Raw genomic sequence first — 21,581 nt, forward strand, 5'->3', positions numbered from 1 at the left:
AGGGTGGTCAGTTTTAGTCCTTAACATTTTTAGCAAAATCTTGAAGTATGTGAGAATATTAGCCAATTATTTAAGTATTTCAAAATAATTATATGTTATTTTTCCAAAATAGAAACCTCAGAAATATATCTACATAGCTTTTCCTTGAAAATGTGGTATTAAGATAACTAGGTGTCAGCAGTCTCAACTATATATATCACTCTATGAAGTCATTAGTGGGGCAAAACATTAATTTACAAAAAAAGTTTCCTCTCATTGGTACGTCCAGTTCATGAAAAAATGTCTACCTCCCTGCCTCCTTCAGCCAATAAATATGCATCTGAAAACCAGTATTTTACCGATGACTTCCTAGGGTTGCTCAAAGTGGAGGCAAGTCTATTTCAGCCTCATTATTGTATGTAAAATAAATGTTAAAGTGTAAAGAGTAACACAGATATCTAAATAATTTTGATTGAGGATAATCGATCTTTACTACCTTTTTGTACAAATGTTCTCTGTAGTACGGATCATCAGGACATTGGTGTCTAGTTAGTTTCAACCAAAGACAATGCCAGGACCATAAATAATAGGGTATTAATATGATGGAAAGAAGATATTAATATTAAGATATTGATACTGTTTCTGCTAAACCTTTGACAGATTACAGATCATTTTAATATTCATTTAATCCAAATTCACATGGTATCTTTTTCTTATTGCCACCATTAATAAAAAGCCTCTTCTATGCACTTCTGCAATTGGTCATGTAATATTACCCTCAGTAATTGAGTATTTTTATTAATCCATATTATAGATCATAAGGTTTTGATATGTGAAGCTAAATTATTTACTCGAGGTCAGTAAGTAACAAATTTGGGATATGAAACCAGCTCTTATGACTTCAGGATTATTACCCATCAGTTATAAGCTGGAGTTTCACTCCCTCAAATGAAAATCTTGAATATGAGAGACACCAGCATCCTAGATAAAAGTCTGTGAATGGTTTCCTTTATACTACCACTAAATTTATTTTGTAAGAATAAGAAGATGAAACTCTGTTTCATGATTATTAGTGTTTAATTGGAGAAAAATCTTTGAAGTCTCCTTAAGGTTGGCTATTCTACATTATAATAGTTATTTTGGTTGAAAGTTGTTACAAGGTTTTGCCTTTCACAATAAGCAGCATCACCTTTCATGCCTTATAATACAAAGAGTGACAATATTATATTATTAGATTTTTAGATGATCTCTAATGTTCTTCTCTGCTCCAAAATGTTATGATTCTAATTAAAGACTCAAATTTCTCTAGTTTAAGAGCTAAACACTATGGAAAATTACATTGTTTTATAACCACTGGTCAACAAAACTTAGGAAACAGCCTCCTATCAGCCTAAAAGTGTTGATGGTTGTTAAAATCTAGATTAACACAAAAACATTTACAAATGGATAAATAACATAAAGTCATTATTTTGGAGAAGAAATAATCAGTTTAACCTCCATTATGTCATAATTTGAAAGTTTTGCTATTTGCAACATATTTCAGTAAAATGCATCTAAGTTTCTATTCATACCACCTCATTTTTTAAACTATTAGACTATGAAGAGTCCTTTCTGTGCTCTTCTCTGAGGACAAGTTAGTCTGCAACAAGGTTAGCAAAAGTCTTGTTTAGATGATCAGTTTTTCAATGTTATCATTGTTTAAAGAATGTATAATGACACAGAAAACTTTGCTTCACAGAACCAGGATTACAAAAATACAATCGAGCTGGGACTTTTATTAGTAATACATATAACAAGATTGGTTAAATCACATCAAGAGATAATACATAAGTATATACTCTTCAATTAGTTTTTCTTGGTTCTACTCAGAGCTAATGAACATGTAAGCTAAAGATGAACTGCTAAACATTGAATTCTAAATAGTCATATAGCCTTCCATGTATATAATACAGATAAAAGTAGATATTTAATGTCTGATTTTATAAGGTGAAATTCTGGTCTTCCCACGGTCTGTGGTTGTGAATTAAGGGGACTACAAGAGTACTGCAAGAGTAGAGGTAACACAGTAGATTAAAAAAAAAAAAAAAAAAAAAATTCTGACTTCTTAGTTTGTATATGCACCAAACACAGGCATTTCAACAGCAAGGTTCTGCCAACATCCACAAACTTTTCTGAACAAACAGATGACTTATTATGATGATGCTAAATGAGGAAATACAATTTAAGAATTTATACAGAAGATACATATCATATTTTAATAACCAAATTAGGTCTCTATCAGAAATCACAGCAAAATATATTTAAAAGTATAAAACAAACATGCATTAGGATTTTAATAATTGGAAGTTAGGCACTTCACAGACAAATGTGCTATATAGCAACACAGCATCGAAAATGGAAAAAAAAAAAAAAAAGAAAAGAAAAAGTCATGGAGAAACTGTGTGATCTGAATGTCGTGCCTTTCCAAAATTGATAAATTGAAATCCTAACCCACAAAATGATGGATTTAGGAGAGGGGGCTTTTGGTATTTGGTTAGGTCATGAGGGCAGAGCCTTTATTAATGGGATTACTGTCCTTATAAAAGACACACCAGAGAGCTCTCTTGCCCCCTGAGGACACAAAAAGAAGGTAGTGATCTATGAACCAGGAAGCAAAATCTCACTGGACATTGAATGTGCCAGCCCTTGGTCTTGGACTTCTCAGCCTAAAGACGTTTGAGAAATAAGTTTCTGTTACTTACAAGCTACCCAGTTCATGGTATTTTTATATAGCAGCCCAAATGCCTAAGACAAAGACAAAAGAACATGTATTTAAAAAACACCAAATGCTTTATTCTTTTCTAAGTATTAATAATATCAAATCTATTTTAAGAGTAAGTTTAATAAAATATTAATTGTGGTATGACAGTATAGATAAAAATTTAAAGCACATGATAATATTAGATATTACTCATCAATTAGTTAAGGTAGAAGAGTTGTATCCAGGTCTTAACTATTATAATCAGCTTTAACAATCAGCTTTGAGAAAAATCTATCATTTTTATAAATTATACTAATTTAAGATCTACTCTTCATAAAAAGAATAAAGCTTATGTACTTTCAGAATGTGTAACCATATTCTTTTCAGTTCTACTTGTAATATTTTGCTTTTCTAGTAACATGAGAAGCCTGGATAATTAAACAATAAATGTTCATTTGACTTTTTAAAATGGACAACTGAAACTGTCACCCCCAAACAAATATGCTTCAGTCATGAAACGGCAAATTCAAAATACAATAAGAAAAATGTTCTGGAAATACAATGGTCAAAGAGAAAGACAAGGTTTCTGCCCTCATAGAGCTTACACTCTACCAGGATAAGTTAACATTAAGTATAATCACAAATACAAATACGTAATTACAATTATGATGACTTATGAAGGAAAAGTACAAGCCTCCACTCAAAGTGCCAACATTAGCTGATAATTATTAACTTGTACTCCTGAGTTATTAACCAACTATTATGGCTGGACTTTCATGTATAACATATTCTGACTTTTTTGTAATTTAAATATTCATTCTTGACAAGCCATCAAAGTAAAATATAAATAAATAATCAAAGCAATTACTGGAACGAAGTGACCAGTTACGCATACATAGCAAAAGAAACAAGAATAAACAAAAGAGAAAAGACATACTTAATTCAAGGCAAATAGATAAACATAAATTCTAAAAAGAAAGGAGAATAAAATTAGCATTATCCATGATCCTAACAACATCACTGACAAATTCCAAGACAAAAAAAAAAAAAAAAAAAGTGATCCAAATTTCATGAAGACTATTTGAATCCATCTACCCACAACTAGCAAAAGTAAGGTTGGCTTTGAATAACAGATCTTCAGCTGCCACAAAGAAAACTACAATTCATTCAAACAAAGTTTATTCTTAACCATATCCAGTTAAAGGTGACACATCTTTGTTTAGGGAATGTAAAAAAAAAAAAAAAAAAAAAAAAAAAAACAAGTAACAGATTGACTCTAAAGTCTGATACAGGATGACTAATTAAAAATAGGAGGCACTGTGGCCTATGAGAAGAATGAGAAAACTTGTGTTTCATTCATTATGATTCTGCCAGCCCATAGCAGTGGTCTCTACCATGTCTCCAGCTGACTTCGCCATTTTTGTCATGTACACTGATAAGGGGTTTTGCAGTTTCCAAACCCTGAGTTGTTATGGAGCACAGAAGGATCAACACCAACGCTGTAAGGACACATCACAAAGTAAGACCAGTGCTTACCTCAAGAGAAAGGACTTGAGAGGCGGATGAAGAAGGTTATCGAAAGGAATGTTCTTTTTACATGTGTTACTCATTTTTTAATGAAATATGTTAATCACTGGACATTTAAAAAGAAAATATTTAAGAATTCATACAGAAGAAATCAAAATAATGAAAATGTTCTTGAATTTTTTCTAGTCTTTTTTTTTTTTTTTTCCAAAAAGAAAGACATTAATCCACAAAACTTCATTCCAGATCCCCTGAATTCACTACTCACACAAGAGAAAAGTGGGAAAATTGAGAAAATTGCTCCATGATTATATTGAGATGTAAAAATTTAGGAAACATAAGTTTACACTGTAAATCAGTTATTTAAACTGGCCAGATTTAACCCTGATTTTATGCACAACTAGGATTTAATTCCATATAGGAAGCTACAATGTAAAGTTTCTAAATTATTTTTTCTAGATTGTTTTTTAATCCCTTCAACAGATGGCACAAGGTGGGGATATTCACATAAAAGAGACTTGGATTGATGTTATGTTTGCCTTTTTCTGAATTCCTAGTTCACTTTGTACCACTATCATAGCATTTCCATTCTGTCATTCATTCTAACTTGCCCACATGTTTTCATTTCCTTGTTACACGAACACTCTTTGAATGTGGATGCCATGTCATAGTCATGATTGTATTTTTGCTCTAGAATATAGATTTGTGGAATTAATCTGCCATTAGAGAAGATTTACAATCACCTTTCTCATTTCTCTACATCTAATTAAACAATATGTAATGGGTACCATTCTGATTTGCAAAATACTCAAGTCCACCTTAAAATCTTCTTCCTCCATTTAACAGCAAAAAGCATACTCATCCCGACAACAGAAGAAGAATGCAATGAAAAAATCAAGTTCCCGTCCTCTGTGTCTTTGTGCTGATTGAGGAATACAATCTGAGGAAAACTGGCGAAGTTAAAATATAATGTTTGACACACAGGCCAACAGAAAACATTTAAGACTGACATAGAAAAACTGAATAAAGTTAAGTGACACTTAACATTAAGTACACCAAAACAAATAGCAGCTGAGTATAAACATGAACTACTCCACATGTAGAAAATTGTTGTATAATTTAAAAATTATTTTAAGAGTTATTTTTCACAAAATAGCAAATATAGGAGTGTATATACTTACAAGTTGTGTATTTATACATGCATCCATACAAATACACATATGTATATATACAAACACATACACATATATTTTACTCAGTCAGTAAGATAAAATATGTTCTTCCCTCTATGCCATCCTAAGTCCACATAATAAAGAACACGATGAGAAATGCCCGCTTAAGAGAAGGCAGTGGATGAGATTTTGGCCTCAATTAAAAACGTTTAGAAAGCCCTCAAAATGTTACACAAAACTTCTAAAATAATTGATACATACTATCATTTGCATAGTTGCTAAAGGCTTAATATGAGATAAAATTATATTATTGAAAATAGCTGACCAAAACAAAAACTGTGATAACCTATGTTGTTAGATCAAAGTATTCAAACAGCATTTGTTTCTAAAGCTCTATTTTACACATTTAAAATTGATATCATTTCTTACATATTGCCTGGCTCATGTTCAGGTGCTTTTTCAAGCAGAAAAGTTTTGCTGCTAGATGACACAAACATAAGGGTGTAGAACTGTGAACTGTGGTCCCAATTCACCAGATTAACATTGAGAACATAAGAAAGAATAAAGATATTCCTGAATTTAAACCATTAATAATAATTAAAAAATAGAAACTAAATAGAAACATTCACTAATACACAGTTAAAAACGGTTGATTTAAAGACTGTTCTATATGTTCGCCACAGCTGCATACCACTTTCTTCCTTTTAGTGACAACATTAAACACAATGAGGATGGTTTTAAATGGCAAATTACACATACTTCTGGATTTTGTACCAAGACCATCGAAGAGTACACATGCCTGACTTACCAAGCAATGCGGGTATGCATAGCTAGTTGATAATGTCCTTAAAACAAAGTTAGTATGCATAAAGAGAAATGTCTTTCTCCTCTTTTGACTCTTTCTTAATATTACCTTTTTAGGTTACTACAGTGTTCATGTGCATAAATGGTACCTAGCAGACAACAAGGTGATGTGCCCATAGCAGTACCATTTCAGTGGTGCATATGCTTAGACTTATGTCTCAACACAGAATGGCTGGGGCAGGTGTGCTCCAGAGCTGAATGTTTGAAGATGATATATTTACAGTTCCTAGACTTATTTAACTACCATTAAAAGATACTGCAAAAACTAACACCAAAGCCTGCAGCTAATTTCTAAATATACTAACTGTGTGAGCACCTCATATGAAAAAGATCACTCTAAAGAGAGAGAAAAAAAAAAAAAAAAAAAAAGGGTGGGGGCAAAAGCAGAAGCATATTGATGATTTTTTCTTACCGTAAATTTATAAAATATTTATTAACACATATACCTACCTCCCAGTGCCCATTACCAATGCCAAAAGGTCTAAATACATTTACATAACTCAGACACACTGTAATTCATACAGATGATATTAAGAAGAAATAAAATAATGTAATACCTTTACTTTTACCTATGGATTTGATGAAATGGGTCCATGAAGAAAGGGTTTCCAGACAAAGAGGATAAAGAGGAGAAAAACAACAATAAGAATTATGAACATATGTAAAGTCACTACTCTCTGAAAATTAAACGAGACAAGGAAGTATAAACAAGGTTTTGAAGACAAATGGAGACGCAATCAGGACACATTGGGAATTCTGCCTGTTTTTGAAGTCAAGTACATGCAAAAAATTGAATGGCCCATGCTCAATTTTTAAAAGATCACACAAAAGAGAGACACAAAATAAATTTACAGAAAGTGTTGATTCTGTGGAACACTATACTCAGCATTCTAGAAGCCAGAAGCCAAAGATGTCTGCGTGTCCCCAAACTGTCATGCATGGATGAAAAATGGACTGATTTTTTGGATAGAGTGGTTTAAACTGAGGATCTTCTTTCAGACAGCAATTTCTGATGGTTCCCGGTTATCCTTTACCATAACCACCCTTTACTGCATATGCTGATAAATACACAGAAAATTTCAATCACAATTTCTTATGTCTCATTTATTTGCAGATATTATAATGCAAGAAATGAAGGAAAATTAAAAAGTCACATGAACAAATCAAAATCAAACCAACAAAGAAAGGGAAGAAAAACACATGAAAAAATGTGAACGAAAGATATGTATTTCATTTGCAGCCACATAATTTGCAAGCATTTGCCCATCCTTTGCAGGGATGGTTTGAAAGCAGCTACAGAACAAGAAAACACTGAAAGCAGAGTGGAAAAGGAACAGAGCCCATACCTTGGTCGCCCATCATCAGGTGCGCCAGACCTTGAAGGGAAACAAGAGCACAGTCAGCAATAAACAAGGGAGCATGGGAAGGCAGGGTTGTCACGGTGACAAAAATGTTCAGTGACAGACATCTCGTTTCCTATGAGACATGTCTGTATCACAGAGGCAAATCAAAAAGCATTCTTTCAACCCCTGGTTGGAATGCTTTGGGGCAAAGTGTTCTAGAACTGCATTTTAAACACTGGCATATGCTGCACGGTGTATTTCTTCCATGCATCAGTTGGAACAAGCAAGAGCACAAGAGCATGACTTAAAATCCAACCAATCCCCTCAATATTACATCTGCCCTCTGTGCCCTTTGATGAGACTGTTTTGAATATTGCCCCCACAGGGCTTGTAATTCTTCAGTGATGAAATTACACTTTTTAAAACCCAATGGAATACCTGAAACATGGGCTGGGTCTGATCTTTTTCCCCTCATCAAAAAATGAGCAGTTTTATAATTAAATGAAGAAAAAAAATTGTAGTCACACTGAAATGATAATGCAGAAATGTCTTTTTGTCTGATACATATAGCGACTGACTAGGCTTGTTCAAATACAAAATGATCATTAGACATGCAGTTGTAAAGTTAGAATTTACTACAGAAAAGGGTTTTTAAGAAACAATGCGTCAGCTGCAAATACGCTAAAGCAATTTTCTCAGAGAACAAAATTATTTGAGATTTCACCTAGACATTTCTTCAATGCTGAATTCTAAGTGTAAAGATATATATTACAGATGTAATTTCACCAAGGAATTTTTAAAGGGACATTGAAATCCTTTTATTTATTTATTATTTCCTGCTTGACAATTCACTTCAAACTTGAAGAGCACTCTTCCTCTAAAGAATACTACTAATATGCTTTCAAAAATTCTTTTGCTATTCAAGAAGTTACTTTTTACTGAAAGGCATAATTCCTACTTTTTTATCTTAAATTCAGAAACAAAGCTATTTCTCTATCCATGTATATGTCTAAAATATGGGAAATTGCTAGAGAAATATACATATATCAATTTTAATAAACTTGTATTTTCAATTCCCAGTGCTATTTCAGAAACTTTATTTGAACTATATAACATTACACATTGGTTTCATCAGTATTTAAATTATCTGTGTTGTTTTCTTAAAATTTTGGGGGTATTCAAACATCTCTGTAGGCTAGATATAATTATAAATAATCATCTAATCACAATATAATATGAATGTTATTAAACATAGTAGTTTGATGCCTCTGAACTGTAGCCTCTCTGTATTTTCTGAGTGATTTTAACAAAAAGCTCACATAGGCGGATTCAACAGCTTATGATCTATTGATAATTCATGGTGTTTTATATGCTGATAAATAATGGTTTATTTGTCCAGGTTATATAATTTTTCATTTAATTTCACTTTTAAAACTACTATAGATTTTTCCAAATAACAAGTTTTTATTGACTAAATGAGGAAATTGTCTTGAAGATCTACCTTTTAGGAAATATATTAGGTACTTCTAACGGTTTTGATGCTACATCAATAAGGATGGAAACTCACTAATCCCCAAAGAATTCACATTCTTCCTGCTAGACTTCCTACCTGCATTGTAAAGGTTATATTATAGATAGAAATATTAAAATCATTATTGAATAGACTTTATTACAATAGATTATGGGCCTTATATTCTAAAAATCTTATCAAAACTTTGCATGAGATGAGTGTGTGTGAAAAGAGAGAAGCATTCATGCTAATTAAGCTGATTTTAAAGCCTCTTGGAATGCAACAGGATTTTAAGAGAAAAGGAAAGCATTTCACAGGATGGTTAAGGAAATGCAAAATAAGTGGAAAAGATACCTTTAAAAAATAACTTTTAAACTCAGTTGACATGCACAATATAAATGAGACTGATTTTAAAAGATATTAAGCCTGCAGGGTAATAAATCATTTTTATCAAGTATATAATCACATGCAATTAAAATTATAGTATAAAAAAACAGAAGCCATATATGGATACAACACTTGGAAAATAATCATTTATGATTTCTTTTGAATTTTTAATCTATTTTATTTAAATAATAAAACAGAAATGTTCAGCAGCTAAGCAATTATAATATTATCCATGTAAGAATGACAAATAAAATGTTTATCCCTGCTACTGGTCAACTTTGAATTACCATCAAGTGTTCTTTTTAGATACATGAAGTCTTGGTAACCTTAATGGCTATTTGTCTGTAACCTGGGATAGGGAGTCTTTTTCTAAGAAATCCTTCATTCTATAGAAATGTACATTTACAGAATAACTATATTTCAAAATATGGTAGCAAAATAAAATATACTAAATGCTGCCTTCTCATATATATTAGTAAATTGTTTATGCAAGAACTATTAATGCTGTGAATATATAAGTTGATAGAACATATATAAGTTGATAAAACCTTCCCTTTCACCATTCTTTTGTTATGCCTAGTTCTTTTTGCACGTTAACCCTTTGAAGATTTGTTTGTAGCACACTGACTAATGCATTTAAGTTCTTAAAAAATGAGAATGCTGAAATATGTTTTAATTTGCTGGATTCTACAGGAAAATATATAAGCTATATAACTTCTTCAAAATTCTGTGATAGAGATAATTTTTTTATAAAAGCTTGAATAAAATATTTAGCAGGCAAAACATATTGCAAATATACTTACCAGTAATCATATCGAAGTGCTGTATGCTTTCATTTCCACTGAACAATGGCTTATTTTTTAACCTAAATTTATGTCTCTTACTTATACTCAGTACTTTATTGCATTCTTTTTACATATGCAATCATTTGAAACAAACCAGTGGGCTTGAAATGACATAATGCTAAATTTTTCCAACAGAATAGAATAAATCATTTTGATAAAAAAATGGAAAAAGGATCATGCACTGTCTTATGAAACTACAAAGAAATATTTTGTCTTTTAAAGTAAAAAAAGCAGCATTGTATCATTTTTCTCATACAGAACACTGCAATAACTATTCTAAGGTTCATATGGGATGCTGAGATCTATCAAGGGTTGAAGTTAAGCTTGACAAAGTTTCATATACTTGGGATGGCAGGGTTGAGAATGTATATGTTCTGTACGAAAAGTGATACACAATTCAGAAACCAACAAATGTTCAGAAAGAAGTTCAACTTACCGTCTAACTTCAAGATGTACTCTATTAGCACTAAGAAATAAAGGACAAATGAGAGTTGGAAAAATAAGGTAGAAAGCACCCACCTTCCACATTGTTGTCTTCTGAAAGCGCATGACAAGGAGGGAGAGAAAAGGAAAAACATTCATTAAGCAGCATGCAGACTGGACCTTGCCTTTGCATGTCTTCCTCATGCAAGGCACCAAACACATCATGCAAGTGCTCCATCACTATCATTCAAGGGGGAAAACAAAATCACAGGGGAGCAGATTCCCTCCCATTGGCAGCATTGATAGGAAGTGAAACAAACTTTCATAATACTGCCATGTCCTCTGCAAAGAGCTTTAAAAAAATCTTTCAACTGCCCAGTATAAAGAAAACATTACTGTTATTACATGTTGCTGGTGTGGTCTTTCTAAGCAATTATTTTTAAAAGCTGTTTTGTTTTCTTTTTAACAATTCTAAAAGGTTCTATTTTCATATACTAATTTGGAGTTAGATTTTAAGAAGGCTATTGGAAAAAGCTATGAAATTTGACTTAAAGATATTCCAGTTCTACCAAATACATTATCCACATGCCATTACTGCCTTTTAGTATTTCTAATACCTCAATTGCTTTTCTTAAATAAAAACAACATAGCTTTATGCAACTAAAATCTGTAATTTATTTGGTTAATTTATGGCATATTAATATTTTATTGCAAATGAGAATAGTTTATTGTAATTTATAAAAATGCTAACTTTTTTTCACTTAAATTTTTTTTTATTTTTTATTTTTTATTAATATTATACTTTAAGTTCTAGGGTACATGTGCATAAAGGGCAGGTTTGTTACATATGTATACTTGGGCCATGTTGGTGTGCTGCACCCATCAACTCGTCAGCACCCATCAACTCGTCATTTACATCAGGTATAACTCCCAATGCAATCCCTCCCTCCTTCCCCCTCCCCACGATAGGCCCCAGTGTGTGATGTTCCCCTTTCTGAGTCCAAGTGATCTCATTGTTCAGTTCCCATCTATGAGTGAGAACATGCGGTGTTTTTCTGTTCTTGTGATAGTTTGCTAAGAATGATGGTTTCCAGCTGAAAAATGCTAACTTTTAAAAATGTTAGTTAGAAAAAGTGATCATTGGAAGAGAGGTCCACTGGGAACTGTCCATTAGGCAAATTGGTTTGTCATGATTTAAAAACTTTGTACTTCTGTTTAGGATGTGAATATGAATTTGTTTGAGACAATGAAAATATTTACCCCAATTTCTCTTATATTTCTATATATCTATAAAATACCTACATATTTTCTTATATTTTATTAGTCATATTTCCATGTGTGTACCTATGTGCGTATGTATAAACACATATATCCAAGCAGATTTGTATTTTCTAAGATAATCAATATAAGTATATGAGGTTTAAAGCATTATTAGCACCTACTGGAAAATTCAAGCTCTATTTGAGATGCAGGGCCTGGAATCCAGGCAAGAAATGGAAGGGAAAGCGGTCTTAGGATACTAGGGCAAGAGCAAGGTTCAGTACTTATTGAAAATGTTCTAATAGTAAACTCTGCCCATGTTGACATTTTAGTCTCACCCTTATTTTTTGTTTAATTAACTGTACTTAATACAGTCATCATCTGATCAAAAGTGTTTATAAACATGGCAACATGCAAATATAGAAACTTGAAAGCAAAAACAACTAAGAATGTACCATTTTATTAGGTTCAACTAAAACCTTTTTAATTGGATAAAGTTACTAGTGAATTAAAAATCAATAATTTTGTTTAAAATATTTCAGCTGAAAATTGAAGTATCAACATAGGCATATTTACTGATATGGTGTTAGCATGTAATAGAAAATAGCTAGTGGCCAAATGTGGGTAATAACATCTTTACACAATACTTGATTTTCCAGAGTTTATTTTTAAAGGAACAACAAAAAAAGTTTCAAATATTTGGTTTGTGATCTTGACGTCTAGTTTGTTTATGTTTGTTTTTTGACTTCCAATTTATTAAATAAGGAATTAGGCTGAATTTGTTACTTTTCAGTGGTGACTTGATGCTACACAAACACAAATACTAAAGTTTTATTTTACTGCATTACATTGGACATAACACAAAGATATAAGTCATTGTAATGTTTAAGATATACTTTACCTGTATTTAACTGCCCTTTGAAACTGTATTTTCTGTTTAAGATGCTTATTTCTTAACAAGATTATTTAATATGTATTGTAAAATAATAAAATCAGGGAATTTAGAGGAGAGTCATGTGCCAAGACAGTCTGTCAACTGCTACAGCATAATTCAATCTCTGTAAACAAAAGACAGGTAAATATGGTTATGAGTAGCAGTGCCTCAGTAGAAATTTTGGTAAAGTGTGGCCTAAAACTATAATTTAAAAAAGGAAAGAAAAACCAACAAAATGCAACAGGCCCAGGCTTGACACCAACTTTGGGAATGTACTAAGTTGGATATTACAAAAGGAGTTCAAGGTCACTGATTCAGTCCTGACAGCGAGTTCTCCTTTCATGACCATAGGTACAAGCCTAGGTTTTGCCATGGATCCTACTCTAGCATCCAGCATTTTTTTCTGAATTCTTATTCATAATGAGAACAAGCTTAATAATGGGAATTCCTGAATACAACCCAAGTCATGCTTAATGTGTAAATAAATTCTGACTCGACTAAGTCCAGAAAAGAGGTTCGTCTCCGAAGATTTAGATTTACAAAAAAAACAAAAAATCAAAGTACTAGAATAAATGGGTGATATATTAATCACTATTTTAAAAAATAGATGATGATGATGATGAAGACAACTGGCTTGGAACAGACTTTCCTTGAGTTTCTATATATTTTCAGATTCAATCTGAGAATAAAAATCCTCTTTCCTATTCCATTCTATTCTATTCTGGTAACCATTTGCTAACTTTACATAATTAAAAACTTGTTAACCTAAAGAAAATCCCTACATTATTTCAGAATTTGGACATGATTATAACTGGTGGTAGCTCCAGCATTTACAACCATTCTCCAGGTACTTTTTTCTCTTCTCCTTCCTTTCCATTTTATTTCTGTTCTAAACAATAAATGTCAAGTCAAAAAAAGAATAGTTTATCTCCTCATAACAACTTTTTCTTTATCTTTGTGAATTCTTATACAAACAAATGCTACTTTGCTTTTGAGCAGCAACAAAGACAGGTGCTGAATTTTGGCATGCCACGGTGTACAGGTAAAGCAGCATATTTTGGTTTAGTGTAAGGTAGAAAGCAGTCCATCCAGCCTTACCTGTGGACACTGTCAAGTTAGGGAAAATCTCTTGGTTTGCAGAAAACCCTGGCTTCTTAATTCTGCTGACCTAATCCTTGCTGAGTAAATGAAGTGCATCTCTTAATCACCAACTTTACTACGATGACCATGCCACCTATAAAGATCACACTCTTGTTTTCTTTTGATTGGAAAAATAATGAATATAAAGCTGTGAAAAACATATTTTACATTTTATTTTTCTTTCAGATAAGATGAGCTTCTCTCACAAAGATGGGAATTAGGCAACAGAATATCAATCATGCTACGAATAATGGCTGTGTGCTGACAAGAAGGGAAGCAGCAGCCTGTTTTTAAATCACTGTAAAAGAGCATCTCCACAAATTTTTTATCTTTGGCCCCCAGCTTATAAGAATGCAAGGACAGTAACCTTAGTTTATCATTCCAGTGTTCTTTGCACATACTCTTAAGTATATGGTTCTAGGAAAAGAAATGAATACGAAAACAAAAGTGCTTGTTTCAATATAAAGAAAATCACGACCAGTAAAAAATTAAAATTTGGAATAAAATATCACAAAAATCTCCTTTCTGTATAATCAGTGTTTAAGTTTGGCAATATGTAAGTCTTTCTCTAAATGTACAGGCAGTGGTCCATTTAGTACTACAGCTTACATAAAAAATGGTCAAAAGAAGCTTCCTGATACCACTTGGGCATTCCTTTACCTCTTTGATTTTTGGTTTTCTTCCTTTCCTGCCAGCTGCCTGTGACTGTCTCCCCTCATTTTCTTTGATTCCCTCTCTCCTCCATCAAAACTGCCAGTACTGCAAGTAGCTTCTGCCCCAGATACAAGCACTCCAAGGTAGGGCATATTACAGCAAAACTGGTGGTGGTAACAGGCAGTTGAAAGACAGATGAAGAATAAAATTCTATTTCCTTCTTCCATACAGGGAGCTTGCTAACTTCTATCCACGTCTCTCTAGCCCATCACATTACTTCTCAAGCCTATACTCCCATTTTGGAGATCAAATGCCAGTACAGCAGAGTTCAGTTCCCATGGTGGCACAGGATGGAGCTTTGTTTTTTTTTTTGTTTTTTTTTTTTCTTTTGGTATTAGCAGTGAAAGCCTTTAGAAAACCTCAGTAGTCTGGGAATGCTTCAAGCACTGGGAAATGGAAGAAATCACTGAGACTGTGGATTAAAGCAGCAGTCAGCTGAAGGAAGAGAAATGCGGGCCAGAACCAAGAGGACGTTCAAAGAGAAAATGAAGCATAAAGGTCCATTATGGAGACTTAGGGAAGGAAATAAATGGCCCTGGACAGGAATTGGGCTAATTTCAAACATGCTTTTTAACAGAGGACAACACCTCCTTTTTCAGTCCCACCTAAATAATATTCCAGGACACTCCCACCCAGCCTGCTTGGAGTCCTTGTCCTAGGGAATATATGTAGTCAACTACAACAGCCAGTTTTTTTCCTTCTTCACTGCTCAGGAATAAAAAAAAAAGTAAATCTAAACCAGATACAGCAACACAGATGTTCCTGGCATCACACCACAAACACTTAAAGAAATTTCTCCAAAAAATATTTTGTTACAAAGACATTTGTGGTATTTAATTCAAAATTTGTTAATGACAATTAAAAGAAATAAGTAAAAAGAAAAAGAGAAAGGGGGAAGAAGGAAGGAAAGCAAGAAAGCCTAAAGTTATCACAATTTATAGTGATTAAGCTATTTGATAAACCTAATTTAGTATTTGTTAGTCAACATATTATAATATAAATCAAATGACTCACATAAGCTGTAATGAATGTGATTTCAAATTTTCATGAGGAACTACTACAAGGATTTTAAAATTTGTTTTGCTTTGATAACCTCAGTTCTTGCTCAAGTCTAAATCTTGAGAGTTAACATTTCAACATTCATTTCAATAGTTGGACTTAGGAAGGAACACTGAATTTAACAGTGACTGTAAACATGGTGACAAGCACAGTCTACAGTATGTGTGCTCACACCACCTATTTTTATTTTTTATTGCTGACAAATGAATGCTTCCTGATATGGAATTGACAGATCTGAGCAGAGTGCTTATCACATACCCTCCAGACCAAGCTTAATCACTGCTACACAACTCTCCTAAGAAAGGTGGCTCAGGTGAGCAGTGCTTTCCTTTCTAAGAGTTTGATGTCATCATTAGGATACAGAGCAAGAAGGCTCTTAGACTGAGGTTAAGAGAGTGAACTTAAATACACCCTACCTACTTGCTCAACTTACCAACCCTTCTAGTGATTATGTGGGTTGGACTTCTTCACGAACAGATGGACAGTAGACATCCTTTGGCCTGTGTATTACCATCAGAGAATATTCTGCAATGTGTTCTAGGTTTGCCATCATTAAGATGAAAAGTAGGTGAACTCCCACTAATGAGACTAATGGTCTTCATTTTAAAGAGGTGTCAAACATCTACTGGTATACAAACTTTTTTCACAACTTTGTTCATCTTACTACAGAGGTTTTTCAACTAAATATTAAAATACTCTTACTTTATTATTCTATACTTGGGTTCTTAGACATGTCCAAAATAAATCTATTTAATTTATCTAAGAAAAGGCAAAAAATACTTTGTGATGAAATTAAAAATATGATTAAACTACATTGTAAAAAGGAGTCTTAAGTTTGGTGCTTAAAAATTACATTTACATGCAACATGTAGAAAATAAAATTATTTATATGATATGACTGACCCGACAATTATATATTCTTTTTATATCAAAGAAAAAATGAAATTTTATATCAAAATAAAAATATTTTATATTGTTATCTTCACTTCAATAGGACCCTCAAATATGTAACAAACAGCTTGAAAGGAAGCTATTCCTTGGAAGGAAAAGTGCACGGCATATTAAAAGGATTTGATTTTTCATTTCTTCAGAGCTCTTAGTTTTCCATTTGATATGGTGTTAAAAATTCACTGTATTTACATGTTTCCATTTATGACTAAATTAATTTCAAAGTTTTATGAAAATCACTGAAAATTATTTTAAAAGGAATAGGCTATTTTTAGCTAAATAAATTAGATCATACATTGAAATTTTCCAGGAGGCTCTCAGGGTTGATTAAAATAGTACTTTTTTTTTTTTTTTTTTGAGATGAAGTCTCACTCTGTTACCCAGGCTGGAGGGCAGTGTCACCGTGTTAGCTCACTGCAACCTCCATCTCCTGGATTCAAGCAATTCTCCTGCCTCAGCCTCTCAAATAGCTGGGATTATAGGCGCCCACCACCATGCCCTGCTAATTTTTGCATTTTTTAAGTAGAGACAGGGTTTCACCACGTTGGCCAGGTGCCTGGCCAAAAAATATTACTATAATCAGGCTCGGCATGGTGGCTCACACCTGTAATCCCAGTACTTTGGGAGGCCGAGGCAAGTGGATCACTTGGGGTCAGGAGTTCGAGACCAGCCTGGCTAACACGGTAAAACCCCATCTCTATTACAAATACAAAAATTAGCTGGGCATGGTGGCACATGCCTGTAATCCCAGCTACTCAGGAGGCTGAGGAAGGAGAATCATCCTTCCTGCTCACTTTTGGTTTCCATTTGCATGGAATATCTTTTTCCACCTCTTTACATTAAGTTTATGTGAGTCCTTATGTGTTAGGTCAATCTCTTGAAGACACCAAATACTTGGTTGGTGGATTTTTATCCATTTTGCCAGTCTGTATCTTTTAAGTGGCGCATTTAGGCCATTTACGTTCAATGTTAATATTGTATATTCCCACTTACAAGTGGGAACTAAGCTATGAGGGCACAAAGGCAAACATAATAGACTCTGGGGACTCAGGGGGAAGGGCAGGAGAAGAGTAAGGGATACAAGAATACACATTGGGTACAGTGTACACCGCTCAGGTGATGGATGCACCAATCTCAGAAATCACCGCTAAAGAACTTATCCATGCAACCAAACACCACCTGTCCCCAAAAATCCATTGAAATAATTTTAAAAAATAATGTGCTAGAAAAACACACAAAATATAGCTACTTGTATCACCTTTTTTTTTTTTTCTTAACAGCAATAGAAGAGAGGAGTAAGAAGACTGTGAGAAGACTGAATGATTTCATAGATCCTGTTGCAAGAAGGCAGAAAAACCTCATGGAAAATATCATTTTCTTAATTGCATTTATTTGTTGATTCTATAAAGTCTAAGAAACTTTAATACTGCTTAATTTATTTTATTAAAGAAAAAAAACTCTCACAGTCCTTTTCTCTAGATTGTTAGAATAAATTGTTTCCTCAGGAAAAAAAAAAAAAACATAGACACACAATTAGAAAATCTTTTGTCCTACTTTAATAGCAAAATTAGGCCCAGGTTTATAAATGTGTTTACCCATGAGCATTCTAACCACTAGAAATCAAAGAAAGAATTATTCCATAAATTTCTTGCTGCCTTTAAAATGTAAAGAAAAGCACTCATTTCATTCCCATCACATAAATTGTGCCTTCCTTTTTAAAATCTGAAACAAAATGACACTTTTGTTCCAAGCCAAATATTTTGGTAGGTGAGACAACATATTATGAATTTGCCACATAAAATACATATTTGCTCTTTTGTTTGAGTTATAAAATGCAAATTTGGTAAAAAATATTACTTTCATTCCCCTTACATACTTGCTGTGTAGTAAATCTCCTGGGAACTGAGCAGCAAATTTAATTCTTTTGCAGGAAGAAAAACTAAATATTATACAAATTGCAGTTATTTAGGAAAAAAAAGTGTTTTATGTTACAGAGTAATAGGAAAATAGTTTGTTCATAGATACAACCAAGTCTATACTTTGAAAATATTATATATGTAGTTATTTGAGTTAATGTCCAGTGGCTAAACTAAGCTCATATGAATACTGCTCACGTGGAAGAGGGAGCCATGAGCTTGATTAATCCATTCTATATATGTTGATTTACTAATCCATAAAATCAAATCAACACAAATACAGATTTCTAGGTACCCTAATGACTCCTTTTTAATGTTTTCCTGAAATGGCCATTCACTACTTAAGAAAACATGCTGAAATAGAGAAATTTCCCTTTGTAACCTAATATAACATCTTAAAATGTTAATTCCATAATTCAGAGCAGTTCATTTTACTTTTTAAAAAAGTATAAGAAGATGGTATACCTAATTACTTCTTGAAATTTGTTTAAACTGCTTTCTATGACTACCAGCAAGTCTGCATTTCTACCAAAACAATTTCAAGAAAATTTAATTTTAAAAATAATCTCATCAAGCCACACCTCATTATATGTTGCTTTAAAATGTGTGACAATACAATGATATCATTACTTCAAAAGCTCCTCCCTAAGCATCAGTACCACCATGTGTGTATGTCTCTAACACATATGTGTACACATATACACACCCAATTGGTATTTCATTTCATAAACAAATTCAAACTGTGATAATTTTCTCATTAAAAATATTTTTTCTACAAGAGTTAACACGAATAGAAGAAAAACATTTATAATAAATACTTTGATAACATCATGAATAATAACACAACTACTAACATTACTACTTTTCCTATAAACATGTTACTTTACTGATAATAGGCATTAAATAAATTATAAACTTCTCTTTTCCTCTTTGTATGTGTTATTTCAATTTTATTTGTTCGTACATATTAGAAAAAGAGAGTATTTTCTAAACGCATGGTCGAATATGTAACCACAGAGACATATGGCATATTTCTAAGTAAAATTAAAATTTCAGTTCCTTAGCCACATTCCACATGCTCAATAGTGGCATGTAGCCATTGGCTACCAGGCTGGACAGCACAAATTGTGAAGCTTTGAGTAATCATGATAAGTTCTAATGAGTGGTACTAACTACAGCTTCTCTGACAATATATTTTAATATCAAGCTATTCACATAATGTATATATGCTTTGTTCTTTATTCAAAAAAGGAAATAATTAAAATGTATGATGGTTTTAAAAGCAAACATCTATTTAGAGCAGTGTTATTACATTTGTGCAATATGGAGAACTTTGCAATATTTCCATTTAACTTTAAAATAATAACAACAGTTAGGAAATAAGCATGATAAAAATTTTACTGAATTTATTTAAAAATGTGTTTGAATAATTCAAACTCTGGACAATTATTAACTCTTTTCATCATAAGTATTTTCCTTTAGACCTCACAGATAAGAAAATGCTGAACATATTTTGATTTTTAAGTAAACTAAATTAGCAATATAATATCATCTTACTCTTAAGCCCCCCATTCTCCCAGTATGCCCAATTAGATCATTTATCGTTATTGTTTTTCATCATTATTGTCTTTAAGTCTATGAACATTTTTTAACCAAAGAGTTTGATAAGCTTTTAACAGAATAGTTTTAAAATTAATAAAAAAGTACCTTTCATCCTACTATCTTATATAATGTATTCTCTTATAAGTCAAAGACTTTCCTTCCTATAACATGAGCCTCTTTTTGAATATTACACCATAGAAAAAGAAATCAAATGAGCAAATAAAATAATCAACATTTCCGTAAGACTTAAATATAGCAGAGACAAGGAAATTGAATACATGGAGCAGTTCACACCTCTAGTTAACTACAGAAAAGTCCAAGATCCTATTAAGGAACTACTACATAGAAACAAATGAACCACTGAGAAGGCAAATCAAAACTGAGTAGGGAAAATAGAAAAATAATCCTGAGACTGAGAGCAGTGGCTCACACCTGTAATTCCAGCACTTTGGGAGGCCAAGGCAGGCAGATCACTTGAGGTCAGGAGTTTGAGACCAGTCTGGCTAATATGGTGAAAATGCATCTTTCTTAAAAATACAAAAATCAGCTGAGTATGGTGGCAGGTACCTGAAATCCCAGCTACTTAGGAGGCTGAGGCAGGATAATCGCTTGAACCTGGGAGGCAGAGGTTGCAGTGAGCAGAGATCACACCACTGCACTCCAGCCTAGGTGACAGGGCAAGACTGTCTCAAAAATAAAAAAGTAACCCTGAATACAGAATGGTGGAAAAGCAAAAACAAAAAAAGCAGTGGCAAAATTATGAGATGAAATGATGAACTAAAAATTTTCACGTGAAGAATAAGATGTATAATAAAAATTTATAATAGACCTTGCCAAGTCTATTTTAGTATTTAAAGTATTTGCCAAGTCTATTTTCAGTATTTAAAGAATGCTAGCCTGCTCTAAAGATTAAGTATCTTGAATGGTTATAGAAAAGTGCCCTTTTTGTGATAGATTAGTGACATCAAATCTCCACTGATACACAGTGACTGAAATAAGGCAATGCATTTATACCTCGATTTCCTAATGAACAACATTTAATCCATATGTCCCAAGCATATGAGCTGTTGTCTGGTAAGTAAACTAAGTATTGACAAGGAAGGATGATTTCCAAATGATACTGGGGTCATCTGACATTTTAGCCCAACCCTGGTATTAGAAAAACTTGAAAGAGATTATACAACATAATGAGATACTTATTTATATTTATAATGAAGAAAA

The 21,581-nt window shown here is 32.7% G+C and overlaps 1 protein-coding gene across 17 annotated transcripts in view; it reads right to left on the reverse strand.

The window, feature by feature from the left end:
• NRXN1 (neurexin 1) overlaps positions 1–21,581 on the reverse strand; it is a 1,137,472-nt gene that overhangs the window by 1,017,709 nt on the left and 98,182 nt on the right. For 9 of the 17 annotated variants that reach the window (XM_073022966.1, XM_073022965.1, XM_038006267.2 and 6 more), the window contains exons 3-4: positions 10,884–10,901; positions 7,626–7,655 (exon numbers count right to left, since the gene is read on the reverse strand). The exons of 5 other annotated variants lie outside the window; for them this stretch is intronic. In XM_073022966.1, coding sequence (XP_072879067.1) covers positions 7,626–7,655; positions 10,884–10,901 — 48 coding nt within the window. Of the gene's footprint in view, positions 1–1,720; positions 6,849–7,625; positions 7,656–10,883; positions 10,902–21,581 lie in introns of those variants that run through there. 3 more of the 17 variants (XM_073022968.1, XM_073022960.1, XM_073022969.1) reach the window with 2 other exon arrangements.

This window comes from Chlorocebus sabaeus, chromosome 14 (genome assembly GCF_047675955.1).
Source record: "Chlorocebus sabaeus isolate Y175 chromosome 14, mChlSab1.0.hap1, whole genome shotgun sequence".
Taxonomy (NCBI): Eukaryota; Metazoa; Chordata; class Mammalia; order Primates; family Cercopithecidae; genus Chlorocebus; species Chlorocebus sabaeus.